The following is a 16811-nucleotide window of genomic DNA, read 5'->3' on the forward strand; positions in this document are numbered from 1 at the left end:
ATGCATCACGGAGAGCTAGAATATAGTGTATAGTGATTAAGGCACCAGAGTAGAGACTGGGAGACCGGAAGTTCTAGTCCTGCCTTGAGCACAAAGCAAGTTGGATAACCTTGGGCCAATCACTCTCACTTAGCCCTAGGAAGGAGACAAGGCCAAAGCACTTCTGAAAAAAAAAAACCTTGACAAGAAAACTGCAGGGACTCATTCAGACAGTCTCCAGGAGTCAAGACTAACTCAAAAGTATCCCCCCAAAAAGTATAGCCCAAAGGCATTCTTGTTAATGTATTTTACTTTGGAGCTAAACCAGAAGTCTTTTAAGTGTCAGCTTTCTTCAAGAACATGTGTACATATGTGCATACGTTTATGCATACAGTATGCATGTTTGCGTGTTATGTGTATACTGAAATTAAAATGGCAGGGTTTTCTATGAATTGTCCTGAAGATCTAAGCACTCATTAAAATTTATCAAAGATCCTCAAAAGTAACCTTTTAAAAATCTATCAATCACAGATTAAAAGCACTAATAAGGAAAAAAATGACATGCATTAATCTCCGGCAAGAGGACTACAAGAATATTCAAAATAATGTTTTTCAATTAGCAATTTGGCTCATAGTTCACTTAACAGATGAAATGTAGTTCTTTCAAGAACACATGGCAGCCCTTCCTGTTAATTACTGCATTATTATAAGCAGAAGTTTGAAGATACATTTGCAGAAACTATACAGAGAAATCTCATTTAAAGAATCTGGGTTTTTTTTGGGGGGGGGGAGAATATGTGGCATTCCCCATTCTATGATCTGGTAAAAACAGAGTTTTCCTACATTGACCGTATCTCCAGAATCCTGACCGTAGGATAATGGAAAAATTACACTGGTGACTGAACCAAACCTGGAATCATTTGAAAGCCTTTATGTGAAACATTTTATTTTGCTTACTTGATCAGTCATAACATTCTCCAAACTATAGTTGGGATCAATACAGGTAGTCTTCGACTTACAACCATTTGTTTAGTGACAGTTTAATGTTACAATGGCACCGAAAAAAGTGACTTATGAATTTTCACACTTATGGCCGTTGCAGCATCCCCATGGTCACATAATCAAAATTCAGAGGCTTGGCAACTGGCATGTATTTATGACGGTTGCAGTGTCCTGGGATCATGTGATCACCTTCTGCAACCTTTTGACAAGCAAAGTCAATGGGGAAGCCAGATTCACTTTACAACCATGTTATTGACTTAACAACTGCAGTGGTTCACTTGACAAGTGTGGCAAGAAAGGGCGTAAAATGAGGCGAAACTCACTTAACAACTGTCTCGCTTAACAACAGAAATGTTGGGCTAAATTGTGGTTGTAAGCCAAGAACTACCTGTATTACTTTGTACAGTATTCTCAATTTTTAATTGTTCACTAAATGTTTATTATCTATATTGGATAAAGAATCCTTTTGAATGGGAACATATGAACATACTGTATCTAATACTCAGTGTTGGGATTCAAATATGTGAACAACCGGTTCTCTGTGTTGATGCCGCTTCCGGAAGTCCATTTTGGGCCTGGCCAACAAAAAATTAGCTACCGGTTCTGCTGAAGTGGCGCAAACTGGCTGAATCCCACCACTGGGGGGGGGGGGGACTAATATGATTCACCAATTACAGTATGTGAACCTTAAGGCACTTAGGTACCGTTTTTGAAGAATGTATTTGGAAGACAATATGCTTTGTGTGAAATACCTATTTCAGAATAATTTTAATACCTGAAGTAGGTTCTTGACCATGTATTTAGCGGTATTAAGTATAAATTTAACTAATGGCTACTAAAGCTGAACAAACAAAACATTATTTTTATTAGGTCTGTACATTGCTTCAGATTGCAGGGCAAAAAAAAACTTAAGCCAAAATGCAATGTGAATAGTCCACAACGTAAACCGATTATATCATTTCCTAGAATTATCTGATTGCCTCTTCTGATTTTAATTGTTCATTATTTTATGGATACTGGCTTTAGAGTTATGTTTATTTTTTTAAAAAAACAAAACCTACATTTGTATAATGTTATTCAAGAAATAATTTAATCTGGAGCTGAAAGCTTGCAATGCTTCATGCCAACTGAGGAACTAATAGAGTACTTGAATTGAGAATGTTCTCTCTTGGGCTGCCATGTATGAAATTCCTGGCAGATGTGACACCCTAAGGAAGACATTTCCACTAGATTTTAAATGGCAATCAGAAACATCAGGGAGCAAGTACTTTGCTAGACAGCCATGACTTAAGTTAAAAAGAGCTCTGTATGTCATTACAACTTTGAACTTATTTGGGTAGTAAACCAGCAGCCAGGTCACTGCCTTTGAAAAAGGTCTAACCATTCACTGTAAGATGTTCCTTTCAGCATTTTATATTACCGTAGTTAGAACTTCTAAGCCTGGAGATTTGAGTTTACTTGTCAAATGTTACCTCAAAGACTTGATTTTTTTTTCAGTTTCAAATCTTTTAACCACTGAACAACTTGAAAGTGGTTACTACAGAAGCTTAAAATTGCTAAACTTCAAACACATTGTATTCTCCAGATCTGGCAAACAATTCTTATCGCCTGTAAAGTTAGAAGCTATCACCTGAAGACAGTTATCACCTGAAGACAGTGCAGGCTGATAACAATAAAATCCAACCTTATTTGCCTGCCAGCAGAGTGGACAACTTTAGCAGGACAGATTCTCCATCCACCCTGCAGTCCATTTAAGATTTCTTAAAAATTGTTTTGAATAACCATCACATTTGATAAACCATTTTCTTTGTTGTAGCATTTCCAAGTTTTAGAAAGAATAATTATTTCTAATTGTGTTACCAGAATGTTTGAGCCCAGATGTATTTGGTTGTTTTATAATGAATAATCTCAGTTTTACTTCAGGATATATTTATTTTAACCCAAATTACAGATTTGGTGAATTTGTATATCAGAACCAATTCATTAGAGTAGCCTATAAACTCTGTAAATAAGAGGGAGAAGGAAGGAAGGAAGGAAGGAAGGAAGGAAGGAAGGAAGGAAGGAAGGAAGGAAGGAAGGAAGGAAGGAAGGAAGGAAGGAAGGAAGGAAGGAAGGAAGGTCAGAGACTTGATTTCTACAAGGCCACATTCTCTGGATTATCATCCTATTGAGGTGAGAAGAGAAAACTGCTGAAGATTCCTTCTCTGAGGGAATATCACCTACATAGATCCCAGCAAAAGAGCCTTATTGGCAATGATTGTCTTTGAAACAGATGATTCCTTGATATGCAGTAATCCTCCACCTTATTTGGCTTTTGAAGGGACCTGCGACAACAAGGGGGGGTCAACCTATTCTCCAAAGGCCCTGAAGGCAGGACAAGAAGCAATGAATGGAAACTAATCAAGGAGAGAACCAACTTAGAACTAAGGAGAAATTTCTTGACAGTGAGAATCATTAACCAGTGGAATGGCTTGCCTCCAGAAGTTGTGGATATCACTGGAGGTCTTTTGAGATTGGACAGCCATTTGTCCAGAATGGTATAGAGCCTCCTATTTGTGCATGGAGTTGGACTAGAAGATCTCCAAGGTCCGTTCCAACTCTGTTATTCTGTATTCTAAAGACTCGGCTGTTTAAGAAGCCATTTGAAGATATGGACATTTGATCCAACACTATACAATGGCCCTGTTATGGTTTGTGGCAAGTTCATGTTTTAGATTTTTATTTTAATATTTACTGTAGCATTCTGTAACCCACTTAGTCTCTGGATATTGGGCAGAAGAGAAGCATTAGTAAATAAGTAAGATAAATATTGGAATCACTACATCATTGGTTTTTGAACATAATGAATAATTCCTATTTTCTTTTTGTAATTTTTGTAAACATAAACTACCCATACAAATTTATGAGAAAAGAATCGTGATGAGATCCAACTGTGCAGAGGCTGATGTGAAAGCAACTGCTGCTTTTGTCTTTAGTGTTTATGTAAACTAAATGTCAACACTGCAACGATCCTGGCTGAAGTCATTTTTGCTTCATTTTCAGTTACCATAGTACTCGGAGGGGGATGAGCGGTTTTAAGGTTAGACTAAACAATAAATTGTCCCGTGGGAACCAAGGTCATTGCTGCCTGACTTTTGGTGGGCTGAGCCTTCCGTTAGAAAGTCCACTAAAGTATTCTATTGGGGAACATGGATAATGACATACTGATGGGGTGGGAAGTTCAACTTTGTAACACTGCAACACTTGGGAGGGAACTGCAGACTTGGTTTCACTTTTGACTGTGCTGATACTTTGTAGCCAATAAATATGTTTTTTAAAAAAACCTCTAGCCTTGGGGTTCTGCTTTTACTGGTCTCATCTATCGGAACCACGACAATACACAGATGTTTTAGTGTGCACGGACACTGGTTGTGGACTACAGAAGTGTTCCAAGGAGAACTGTGAAGAACTTAGCATTGTTCTCAGCAACCCATTTACCTTGTCTGCGTCTACCTTTCCTCTGATGAATTCAGATTTCCAGAACTGCAGAGCTTGCTCTAGTGTTAAGCCAATGCCCTTGAGGAATAAGCCATATTGCATACGGCCTCCATGACGGAGATGATGGTTATCACGCAGAGCTTTGTGGAGCTGGCGCATGCAGAGAGGAAATGATTTAACCGAAAGCTGTAACAAGAAAACTTGGATTAATGATCTGCTGACTACATTAACTTACAGGCTGTATTTTGATCACCAACCAGAAAGGTGAAGAATTTTGAAAGAATATTTGCATACAGTAGACTACAGGGAAGAAAGGAAAACTCTATCTCACAATTTCAATATACTGTCAACATTTAGTTGTAATTTTCTTTTGTGCAAATGCAAGAATAAATGGAAAACAGATGTTAAAAAATATTAAAATTGTATTAGTTACAGTAAAAAGCATAAATCAATATAAGTAATTAATCTAGAGTCTCATTCTATTTTGAAAGCATCTTTACTATCCCTCCCTTTAATATATTCTAAATTAATGTCCCAGGTGTCAGTTATCTGAGGCTATTTTTCTGTTTATTTAAAGCTGTTTACCATATTTACTTAAAAGGAAGACAAGGCTAAATTTGATTGCCTACCACTAACACTAGGAAGTATCATGGGGGGGGGGGAATATCAACAAAGATAAACATATCTATGTCTGACTTTCTTACTTTGTCAACTTTGATAGCATCACATCAGCCAAACCAACTTCTGGCCTCGAGGTATATGTGCATGCAACATACTTATATTTATAAAAATATCCATTCCAAAAGAGGGCAGGGCAACACAAAAATATACATTTTTCTTAACTGAACTAGCGACCACTAATTAAAATTGACTTCTTGTAAAATAACACCCCATCACCTGCAAATACTAACCATTCTGTCCCACAGAAATGCGTACTACAATATATACACACACACACTCCTCCCTCCTCCCAGCAAAACAACAAGCCAATAACAAATATTGGCTGATAAGAAACATGAAGTAGGGTTTTGAAACCAGATTTAGTATGCCCAAGAGATAAATTTTTCAGGCAGCCAAGTAGGGCGTGGTCCTCTGACTACTGCAGGAAATTGAACTGCAGGAAACTGAACAAGGGAGAGGAAGGGATGCTTGGGTGGTTGAAGAGGTAAGAGGATAACTTTGCTCATCTATTACTATGCAGCAGCAGCTGAGGAAAGCTGCCCTAGTGATGATAGTCTGGTTTCCTCTTAATAGCTGTTGCCAGGGATTAGGGTTCAATGCCTGAATCCCACACAAATGGGCATGGGCTCATGTGAAAGGTTTGCTTTGGGCTAGAGAGCTCTACTTATGCTCCTGTTACTCTTCTTGTTTCATTTATTTTAAACCTACTTTCATTCATTTAAGCATACATTGTTCTATGAGTTATGTTTTATTCTTCAATTCTTTATATATAGATCATTGTAATCGCTATACGAATGTTGCTATCAGTATGTTTGAGACACCATAAATACACTGTAGTGGATAGACAAAATTATTCAGTTTAACGACAGTGATTTGGAGGCAATATACTTACAGCATCAATTTGTTCCAATGAAATTTTGCCCATTGCTTTTTCAATATTATAATCTGGACCAACATATGCATGGCTATGATGTGGAAAAAGAAGAAAAGAAATAAATGTTATTTTTAGAATTTAAAAGGACATTTTTGTTGTTACTATGGGAACGAAAGGCCAAGTATTTTTGTTTACATAAACTTTAAAGATAATATTTCAAAACTGGTGTTCAAGAAATTAATATGACTTTAAAATAATTCTTTCACTTTGGAGAACTTAGGGTTTTTTTCTTTATGTAATACATTTCTGATTAACAGAATGGATTTATTTGGAAATATTTCTATTACACTTTAGAAGAACATTAGAGTTCAAGTAGAAGCAGATTATTTGAACTCTAATGAATCATATGAAAATAATTGTTGAATACTTTTTTTGTAAAATTCAGGTATAACCTCTCAGATGTTTCTTATTAAGGGAGCCACAGAATAATAATCTTTTCTTGAATTTTTAAACTGATTTCATTACTTAGTAATATGAGGAACTAAAAGACAAAGATAAATAATATGCCGCTATAGTTCCATCATTATGTTTTTCAAAAGGTTCTGAGAAAAGGGAAACATTAAAATAAAGCCCCTTTTTCAAGGGCAAAATATAATTTTACAAATGTGAGCCAACGATTACCTAAGGGAGAAATCTGAAGTGTTGACTGGAAACAGATGTTGTATGTCAACAATATTGCTAATTATCTGCATGGCACGTTCATTATGTTAAAAACGCTCCCATTACTTCCCCATTAGTGATACAAGTATTGAAATAGTATCTTTGAAGATAAAGTTGCAATGAATCCATTGCCAAGTTAACCATTCGTAAATAAAAAGCTTAGTAATATCTGAATTATTCTTTTTTTATTTAAAACATTTTTTTTTGCCTCCCCCTGTAAATTTCATGGTTTGAAGAGTCTAAAGAACACAGTGCTCTTCTGTATATGAGCTCCTCACTCACCCTGTCCACAGGATTAGATTATTCTGCAGGCAGAGCGGATGGGCCCAGTTGTGGGAAGAAGTAAAACAACCCCATTCTGCTTTTGGGCGAGGACACAGGACCAATCGATCCATTAGGCACAATGCCTAGACCAGTGTTTCTCAACCTTGACAATTTTAAGACATGTGGACTTCAACTCCCAGAATTCCACAGCCAGCATTGCTGGCTGTGGAATTCTGGGAGTTGAAGTCCACATGCCTTAAAATTGTCAAGGTTGAGAAACACTGGCCTAGACCCTACAAAAATGTCTTCACCTTTTTTTAATCCAAAAGAATTAAAATGAATTTCCCTCAGCTACTCAAACCAGACCCGATTTGTACAAATGAATCAGACTGTGGACCTTCAGAAGTAACGGACCCCAAAAGATCCAGCAAATTGAGGTTCTGCTGTGTTTTTCATTACCTGAGGTGATTGAGCAGGGGTTGAAGTCTCTCATCAGTTTGTACTATAGGCAGTGATCGTGCTGTTAGCTAAAAGTGAACAAATACAAGAAGTTGCTGAGGAGCAATAATGCGCGCGCGCACACACACGCACACACACACATACACAGATACAGAACAGACATGTACAGTGTTATATGTGAGACAGGGATCTTATTTGCTAACTCATTAACCTGATACAGAGCATCAGCTTTTCACTATGCCTTTTATCTTTATTTTCTTTCCTGCTGATCTTATTCTCAAGACACCACAGACAATATCTATTTTCTGTCATTGTTACCATAACTCTTCAAGAAAGTTGGTCTGGGACTGAAATAAATAAATAATTTGTCCGTTACATCCTGTATAAGCATCTAGGTTTACCATTGATGCAAATAGCAGTATGCATTGTTATTACTCAGTAATTTATGATGGACCAGACTGATGTTTAATAAATTGGATTTGCACACAGTACATACTAGTACAAATCCTTACCAGTCACATTAGGTAGTGAAGATGGATATAAGAGATACATCTGGTTGATTGTTTTTCAATAAAAGTATTTTGTGCTTTTCAATACAAGTATTTCGTGTTTTTCAGTGCTGATTGGGATCATTTGATTAATAACAGGACAAACAAAAGACGAGCTTGACCATTGATCACTTTCTTTCATAACTGACATTATTATTATGCATTTTATTCCAAAGAAGAACAAAAAGTCAGTACTCTAGAACAATATTCCTGAATTTCACACTGCTCACGTTAAGATAATATATACACTGTCTGTTAAAAAGTCAGAGATTCACAAATTGCAGGAGAGACTATAACATCAGCACAAAATTCTGTTAAACAGCAATTATGATAATGAGTTATCATATTTCAGGGTGGTAATCAAATTTTGTTAAATGCAGAAAAAATAATACATAAAAATGCAGTTGAATTATTTGCATTCAATTATTTCAAAACTTTCTTCACTAAGGAGAAAATGATGCTAGGGGATTGGTGTATTTCCCCCACCCTAAAAATCTAAAGTGCAGGGTTGGGTGGGGGAGAGGATCTAAAACACTTCCTCTTCTAGTTCTTCTCCTGGATTCTTTTTTTTCCAAGTCATTTTTATGTTTGGCATCATAGACATAGAATGAGAATGGTCTCAGCATTTTACCCACAGATCCTTTTAGGTATTACGTGTCACATATTTTCTTCTGCTTTATTCAAATTGGAACAGAGAAGCCTTTACACCAGGGCTTTTCAACCAGTGGTACGGGTACCACCTGTGGTACATTGGCACTTGGCAGGTGGTACGCGACCATCCTAGAAAAGTGGTAGCGGGGGAGGGGAATGAGCTGAACCGGTGGCAGCACCGCACAAGCCTGAGCAAGAGACGGCTGGAGCTGCAGGGCTGTCAGGGCTCAGCGGAAGCGCCAGGATCCGCACCAGGCTCCAGCTGGAGCTCGGCGCTGATCCTGGCGCTTCTGCTGAGCCCTGAAGAAGCACCAATCAGCTGGAATGTTGCAGCATCTACAGGGTCTTGTGATTTACATTCAGACGCTTGCAACTGATTCATATTTATGACGGTCACAGTGTCCCAGGGTCATGTGAAGTGACCAAAACCTGCTGCAACCACCCAGCAGACGGGGGAATAAAAACCAAACACCCCCCCACCCCACCCTCGCTGCCAATCCTCAACAGAAATGCTCACAACAATGAAAACCTCGGACAGGAGGAAGAGCGCCGCCGGGCGGGCAGGCAGGTGTCTTGCTCGGCTGTGGCTTCGGGGGCACTTTTTTCAGTGCCATTGTAACTTCGAACAGTCACTAAGTGAACTGTTGTAAGTCGAGGACTACCTGTACTTTATCACTTTTTTCCTTTTTTTTTTTTTTTTTGGTCATCAAGTTTTTGATACTGTGCTAGGCGACTGGTGGTACTCGGATATTGCCATATCCTAAAAGTGGTACAATGGGTGAAAAGGTTGAAAAGCCCTGCTTTACACAACTCACCTCTACCTACAAATCATGCTGGTTTGTAATGTTCAACATCTTAGCCAGCACAAGTGGTTTAGGGCAGCCGTCCCAACCCCCAGTCCGTGGACCGGTACCGGGCTACAGCATATCAGCAACCGGTCCGCACAAACAAGCAAAGCCCCAAACAAGCAGCACACAAAATCACATCCCCTCCGGTCCGCAGAAAAACTTCTCTCCATGTAACCGGTCCCTGGTGCCCAAAAGGTTGGGGACCTCTGGTTTAGAGCAATCAGAGTTGAGGTAAATCACATCTGCAGGACTCTACACTGGAGTCAACTCATATCCAAGGATGAGCTAAGCATTCTACTCTCTCACACTAGTATTACCCCAGCATACAGCACTCTTACTGAATTCTTCAGCTTTCAACTCCTGCAAAAATTCCATAGTTCACATACTTTCTTTAAGTCAACAATATGTGATAAACTTCTTTCTCACATGCATATATTTTTCATTGACTTTGCACATTCCCTGCCTGGAAAAACCCCAGATTGCACCTAATAATTGTTTTTCTTATTTTCACATCTCGTGTCCTTTCAATCAAAATGCTGCCAAATATTTCCCCAGGGATATGTAACTAAGCCTCTTGTAGTTTATGCATTCCTTTGCTATCTTTCCATTTGTATAAAAAAAAATAACAGCATTTTTTCTATCATTAGGCATATATGCAATCTTCAAATAAATATTTCTATATAGATATATATTTAACAAGTCTTACAACCACCCCATAAGTATATTTAACATTTCTCTGGTCTCACCATCTATGCCTGCAGTTTTACTATTTATCTACTGTCTCACAAATTTATGATTTCTTTTCCTGCTTGTCAAGAATAGTTTAGCCTCTGGGGTGACTTTGGACCAGTTGCTTTTTTTCTATAAATTGCAAGTTTGCTATTACAATAAAATGTTAGGGCTGGGAGAATGCAAGCCCCTCTGAATTTCTGGGAAGGATGGTAGCATCTCCAACATCAGAAAGCATTAAGGAAAAAAGAAAAAAAAGAGATAAATTTATTTATACAGAAAACCTAAAAAGAAATGCAGAATTAGTTGCCATAGGAATGTATTAATCAAGTCTATGTGTGTGTGAGTGAGAGAGAGCACATATGCACAGACACATGCATAATTTATATATGAGATTGCACTATTGAAACTAATTTGCCTGCATGTAATGCTTGATAAAAAATATACAGTTTTTTAATCTGTATTTACAAATTATATCTTCTTCACAATTCATGTTCCAGGCTTAAAATAATTAAAAAAAAACATACAGAACTTTTGCCCAACAGTTAATATGCAATTTGAAATAGGTCACACTGAGTGATTGTTTGGCATGTAATACCAAAAAATGATTGATCAAGAAACAACTACTTTGTTAATGTTGAAGCCAAATGTCACAATGCAAATGTTATGCAACCAGGGAAATCAATATTAGACCACGTTTTTGAATGCTGGTATGCTGCCACAACTAGATAGTTGACATTTCAGTGCTGATCCATTTTTAGAATTTGATTTTAACCTTTAATACCTTTCTGTTCTTGAGAAATACTGACAATAAGCAACTAGAAAAAAGGTATATTTTAGGGCTATGCGTTTCTAGATACTGTAGCTCAACTTCCAAACATACTAATAAAAGTAATAGTATTCCCATTTAAAGAATTGGGTTGGGTTTTCTTAAAAGATCTTTTATTATGAAGATAAATCAGACTGTTGAATAAGCAGCTTTAATACAAAGTTAAGAAGTATTCAAGCTTTGGTTTCTGCTGTTGTATATAGTATGTTTTAAGGGTGTTATGTTTGTGTACACTTTGAGAGGAAGCAACTAAATTTCATTTTTAATGTGTGCCATTGTGCCCCCAGGAAAAAATGACAATAAAGGTTATCTATCTATCTATCTATCTATCTATCTATCTATCTATCTATCTATCTATCTGTCTGTCTGTCTGTCTGTCTGTCAACTCACAAAAAATATCAACTGTCTGTAGTGCATGAGCATAATCTCAAAATCTCTCTTTAATCCAGATAGAATTTTCAGCAGTCTGAGTCTCAAATCCAACTGCCATTTACCCAGTGCCTCCCACTGTGAGCATGTTGTCAGTCTGCCATTCCTTCCCCATTCCCTTAATCTCCTGATAAGTTGCTGGCTCCTCTATTAACAAAGAAAAGCAAATCAATGTATTCAACATTTGTGAAAATACAAAGCAGAACAGAAGCATAAATACTGAGACAGAATTACTAATAATATTCTCTACACGATTATTACTATTTACAATTTAATGATGGCCGAACATTTCAAAATAAAGGCTTAATTCCTAGTGGGTTTGATATTTGAACCTAAGTAAGTCAGCAAAAAGTTCTTTCTTATCCTGCATTAGTAGATTTGGAACACAATTATTACTTCACATACCCAATATACTGTAAACTTGCAACAGCAGACCCACCCACAGAACAATGTATAGGAGAAATCTCATTATGAACCAAAATTGCATTCCATTATTATATTTTCATGCCACTCTTAACACGCTGCAGAACAATTTATGTATTTACATTCTGGACTATACCCACTGCTTTTTCTTCCAATCTTAAAAAAAAAGCTTGCTGTTTCATAATTCTATTTAATCCTAATAAAATTATTCTTTAGGGGTTTTTTTTTATTTTAAAGTAGCTGTAAACACATTCCCTTAGAGCTTTAATTTTTTAAAAAAAAATCATTGCAAAGTCATAATTTTTCCATAGCAGTGTTCCAATATCTCAGGGGCTGCCACAAAGAAGAGAGTGTCAAGCTATTTTCCAAGGTGCCTGAAGGCAGGACAAGAAGCAACGGGTGGAAACTAATCAAGGAGAGAAGCAACCTAGAACTAAGGAGAAACTTCCTGACAGTGAGAACAATTAACCAGTGGAACAACCTGCCTCCAGAAATGGTGAATGCTCCAACGCTGGAAGTTTTTAAGAAGAGACTGGACAGCCATTTGTCCGAAATGATATAGGGTTTCCTGCCTGAGCAGGGGGTTAGACTAAATGACCTCCAAGGTCCCTTCCAACTTTATTATTATTATTATTATTATTATTATTATTATTATTATTATTATTATTATTATTATTATTATTATTATTGTTGTTGTTGTTGTTGTTGTTGTTGTTGTTATTATTATTCTTGCCCTATTTTCATAACTTACAGCAGAGTTGCTGTAGCTTACAGTTGCTAAAATTTCATTTAGCTTGTGACAAGCCACGGAGGGAGGGAGGGAGGGAGGGAGGGAGAGAGGAAGGGAGGGAAGGAAGGAAACAGTTAGCTATATACATTTAAGATTAATTGCAATTTTCTAAAAAAAATGGTATTAAATAAAGTAAATATATGAAACTAAGGCTCAAGATTATTTTTTTCAGATGAAATATTTTGTAAGGGAAGTTCTCAGAAATATTGCAAAGATATTTATGAACCAAAAATTCACACATATTTCAGCTTTGAAATTCTACTAGTAGCACTGTCTCTGATTGTATCTGTTTCTTGGGTTTCCCCCACACTCTGTGCAGCTGTCCCTTTCTCCTATTAGTTAGTGTTGAGGCAACATGTATTCTGAATCTGCAACACAAGTCCAAGCTTAACTACATACTAAGCACACACTTTTGGACTCATTCAGGTGTTTAGATGAACACTTGGACAACTCATAATTGGAGAGAGAAGGGTGCTCTCTACAATGATCAGTCCTTTATCCCCCCACCTCCCAATGTTTAGTCAGGAGCTTACTTGAATTAGCTTGAACAAGTGCACAGTTACCAGCAACGTAAGAGACTTTACTGTATTTAGGTCCCTAATGAGGAGGAAAATGGCAGTCCACATTTAAGCATATGGAAGTACAGCTTTTATTTTAAGACAACCTGTCTAAATGTATGTATGTATGGAGGACGGAGAGAGAGTAGGAACATATCCGAAGCAAGACCCCATCCTCTTCCACTCTGAATTCGCCAAACAATCACACATATCCCTGAACAGATTATTTCTGTTCTAGGAAAAAGTCCTAGTCAGCTATTTTTCATAAATAACTTCCTTCTTCTCCAAGTCATTGCTCCTAAGCGATCCCAGTAAATTCATAAAATCGGAACAGAGCAATAACTTCCCATATTTTCAAACGATATCTGCAACCCCATTTTGGTGCAGGAGTCAAACTCTGGCTTTATAAAATCATAATGGGAAAGCGGAAGAGCTGGAGATGTGATAGTAGAAGAAAAGTTGTTAGCATTAAAAATAAGACCAAAATGGTAGTAGCTTCTTTGGGGTAGCGGAAAGCAAGTTCCATTCAGTGTAGGAAGCCTTTGTCCTGAATAACCCTGCGTAAATTAGGCCAGTCTATTTGAATAAACTGTAATTTTAATAAGGTTTAGTCATTTATGAATTGTATTGTAATACAATTCACAAATAAAAATCAGAAAAAGAAATTAATAAACTAGGTATTTTATGAACATGCATAAAAGTTGGGAACCGTAGTAAAGAGAAGCCCCAGTGCAGCTACTTTGTTTTAGAAAATTATTTTTAAAAATGTATATTTTTATGTTGGCCTTTTCTAATCTATGTTTGTTTTGGGGGAAATGATTTTTAGTTCTGACTTTTATTGTATTTGCAGACCACTTCAGGATTTTTTTGCAATGAAAAGTAGTATTAAAATACTGTAAATTAACATCCTTCTGGCAGACCAATTCTTATTTGGTAACAAGTCACATTACTTCTGAATTCACAAAGAAAGGATCAGGCTGTAAAGATGTTCAGATTCAGGATTTGAATTTATACCTTTCATCTATTTCTATATATTTTTTAGGATTTCTCAAAGCATGCATAAGTCCACAGCCTGCTTGTCAGCAGCCCAATCATGTCTCCGTATTGATCAACATTCAGTCACCAACTTTTCTATTCAAAATGTATACAACCTTTGATATTAATAAAACTAGGTTTATTTCGTTTGAACAGAACAATATTTTAGAATATATGGATAGTTTAGAGCAGATATGTCAAACTCGCAACATCACGTGACATCGCGCAACGTATCAGAGCTTTTTCGCCACTGCCGGCAATGGGGTGGGCATGGTTTCCCAATGACACGTCCAGCCCGCAGGCCGGCAGTTTGACACCCCTGGTTTAGAGAATGGGGGGGGGGAAGGAAATGTCACCCTGTTTTATTCCAAAGGAATTAAAGATGAATTATGTCAATTCAATAAAGCATTATCAATATCAACACTAAATCCACTTTAAGAAAAAATAATAAATCTTTCCTGGAGGACAGAGCTTTTAGAGGTACACTGGTACCACCAAAGCATCTCTTCTCAAAATACTGAGACAGCCAAAACTTCTGTTGGGAAATCCAATGAAGTGAACTGCATGGACACATATGTGGAAACACCCAGGAAAAAGCTCTCAAGCAACTGTACCAAGCCCCCGGGGGGAAATAGCTGCCCCAACACTTCAAGCCAGGATGCTTTGTTCACACCAAATGCCTTTGAAAAGCTTCTCCTGTCACTTGCTTTCCATGGGCCTATTACTTTTTATTGTCTATATTTATATAGCACCTTTGCACCAAAGCAATCTAAAGCAGGGCTTTTCAACCAGTGGTACGGGTAGCTAAACCGGTGGCAGCGCTGCACAAGCCTGAGCGAGAGATGGCTGGAGCTGCAGGGCTGTCAGGGCTCAGTGGAAGCGCCAGGATCAGCGCCAGGCTCCAGCTGGAGCTCGGTGCTGATCCTGGCGCTTCTGCTGAGCCCTGAAGAAGCACCAATCAGCTGGAAAGCAGCACTGATCCTGGCCCTTCTACTGAGCCCAGAAGAAGAGCTGATCAGCTGGAATGTTGCATCATCTCCAGGGTCTTGTGATTTACATTCAGATGCTTGGCAACTGATTCATATTTATGACAGTCACAGTGTCCCAGGGTCATGTGAAGTGACCAAAACCTGCTGCAACCACCCAGCAGATGGGGGGAATAAAAACCAAACACCCCCACACCCCACGCCCGCTGCCAATCAACAGAAATGCTCACAACAATGAAAACTTCGGACAGGAGGAAGAGCGCCGCCGGGGTGGGCAGACAGGTGTCTTGCTCGGCTGTCGCTTGGGGGGCACTTTTTTCAGTGCCATTGTAACTTCAAACAGTCACTAAGCGAACTGTTGTAAGTCAAGGACTACCTGCACTTTATCACTTTTTTCCTTTTTTTTTTTTTTTGGTCATCAAGTTTTTCACACCTTGCTGGTGGTACTTGGATGTTGCCATATCCTAAAAGTGGTACAATGGGTGAGAAGGTTGAAAAGCCCTGATCTAAAGGACAGCTTACAATATTAAAAGCCCATCCAAGCATCAAAAAATTATATGTGGACACAAAAAAATATATTAAAGAAGACCCAAAATGAATTGGAGTAAATTCACATCAATTATCAAGTAAGCAGCAGAAAAGTAAATGAATAAGATTTCAGATATTTTAAAAGCCAAAAAACCCACACAAAAATCTGAAAAATAGCAAAAAAAAACCCCCAACAACACCAAAAACCCCAATGTCATGGGTATCATGCAGAAAAATAAAATAGGGAGGTCACCCAGGGAAGAACTCTGAAATAGACCCCTACTTTCAGGCTATCGGATCATATACATGTTACTGGCATAGCATGTTACTGTCTCCAGGTTTGGTATGTCGTAACAGTCTCTATTTACATATCAGCCCAGTCTGAACCTGCTTCGCTTTCTTGAGATCAGCTATGTGTGCTCTTGTTGGAAACGTATATATCTAAAATTTGTTGGAAACATATATATCTAAAATTCTGCAAGGTTAATATCATTTACTTCTTTTTTTAAAAAAAATCCTTCAAATATTTCACAGAGTTTTCAAGCTAAGAAAAAAGTTTTAAACGTTGGACTGTTCAAAACACATTGATGCATAACATATTTTATTTTAGGAAGCAAGGATTAATGGGAAGATATTTGCTACGCCAAGATAACAAGTTGTCATTTCAAAAGAAGTATAAATAACTACTAATGGATAATTATTTTGAAATTTAACAATGTTATCTGGTTGTTTTTAGCCCAAATACGAAAACTAATTATTTTAAGCATGACAGCATATGTATTTTTCCTCTTCATGTGTAGTAAATGTAAGCAGGATTAAAAATCATTAGATACAGATTCAGTATGCTCTATTCCACAAATGTCTTTACTGTGACTTTTTTAAAAAATAAACAAAGCTTCCATCTACAGCAGGGGTGTCAAACTGCCAGCCCGCGGCCTGGTTGCATCATATGGAGGTCGCGCCCATCCCAGTTCCGGCAATGCAAAGTCACGATACATCGCG

The 16811-nt window shown here is 37.6% G+C and overlaps 1 protein-coding gene across 1 annotated transcript in view; it reads right to left on the bottom strand.

The window, feature by feature from the left end:
• The window catches only part of LOC107288327 (DNA primase large subunit), a gene marked incomplete at its 5' end in the record, with an annotated part of 77913 nt that overhangs the window by 27022 nt on the left and 34080 nt on the right, over positions 1–16811 (bottom strand). Inside the window, 3 exons of the mRNA XM_015816937.1 lie at positions 4459–4644; positions 6032–6104; positions 7457–7524. Coding sequence (XP_015672423.1) covers positions 4459–4644; positions 6032–6104; positions 7457–7524 — 327 coding nt within the window. The remainder of the gene's footprint in view (positions 1–4458; positions 4645–6031; positions 6105–7456; positions 7525–16811) is intronic.

This window comes from Protobothrops mucrosquamatus, unplaced genomic scaffold (assembly GCF_001527695.2).
Source record: "Protobothrops mucrosquamatus isolate PMUCROS unplaced genomic scaffold, P.Mucros_1.0 scaffold531, whole genome shotgun sequence".
In the NCBI taxonomy this organism is placed as follows: Eukaryota; Metazoa; Chordata; class Lepidosauria; order Squamata; family Viperidae; genus Protobothrops; species Protobothrops mucrosquamatus.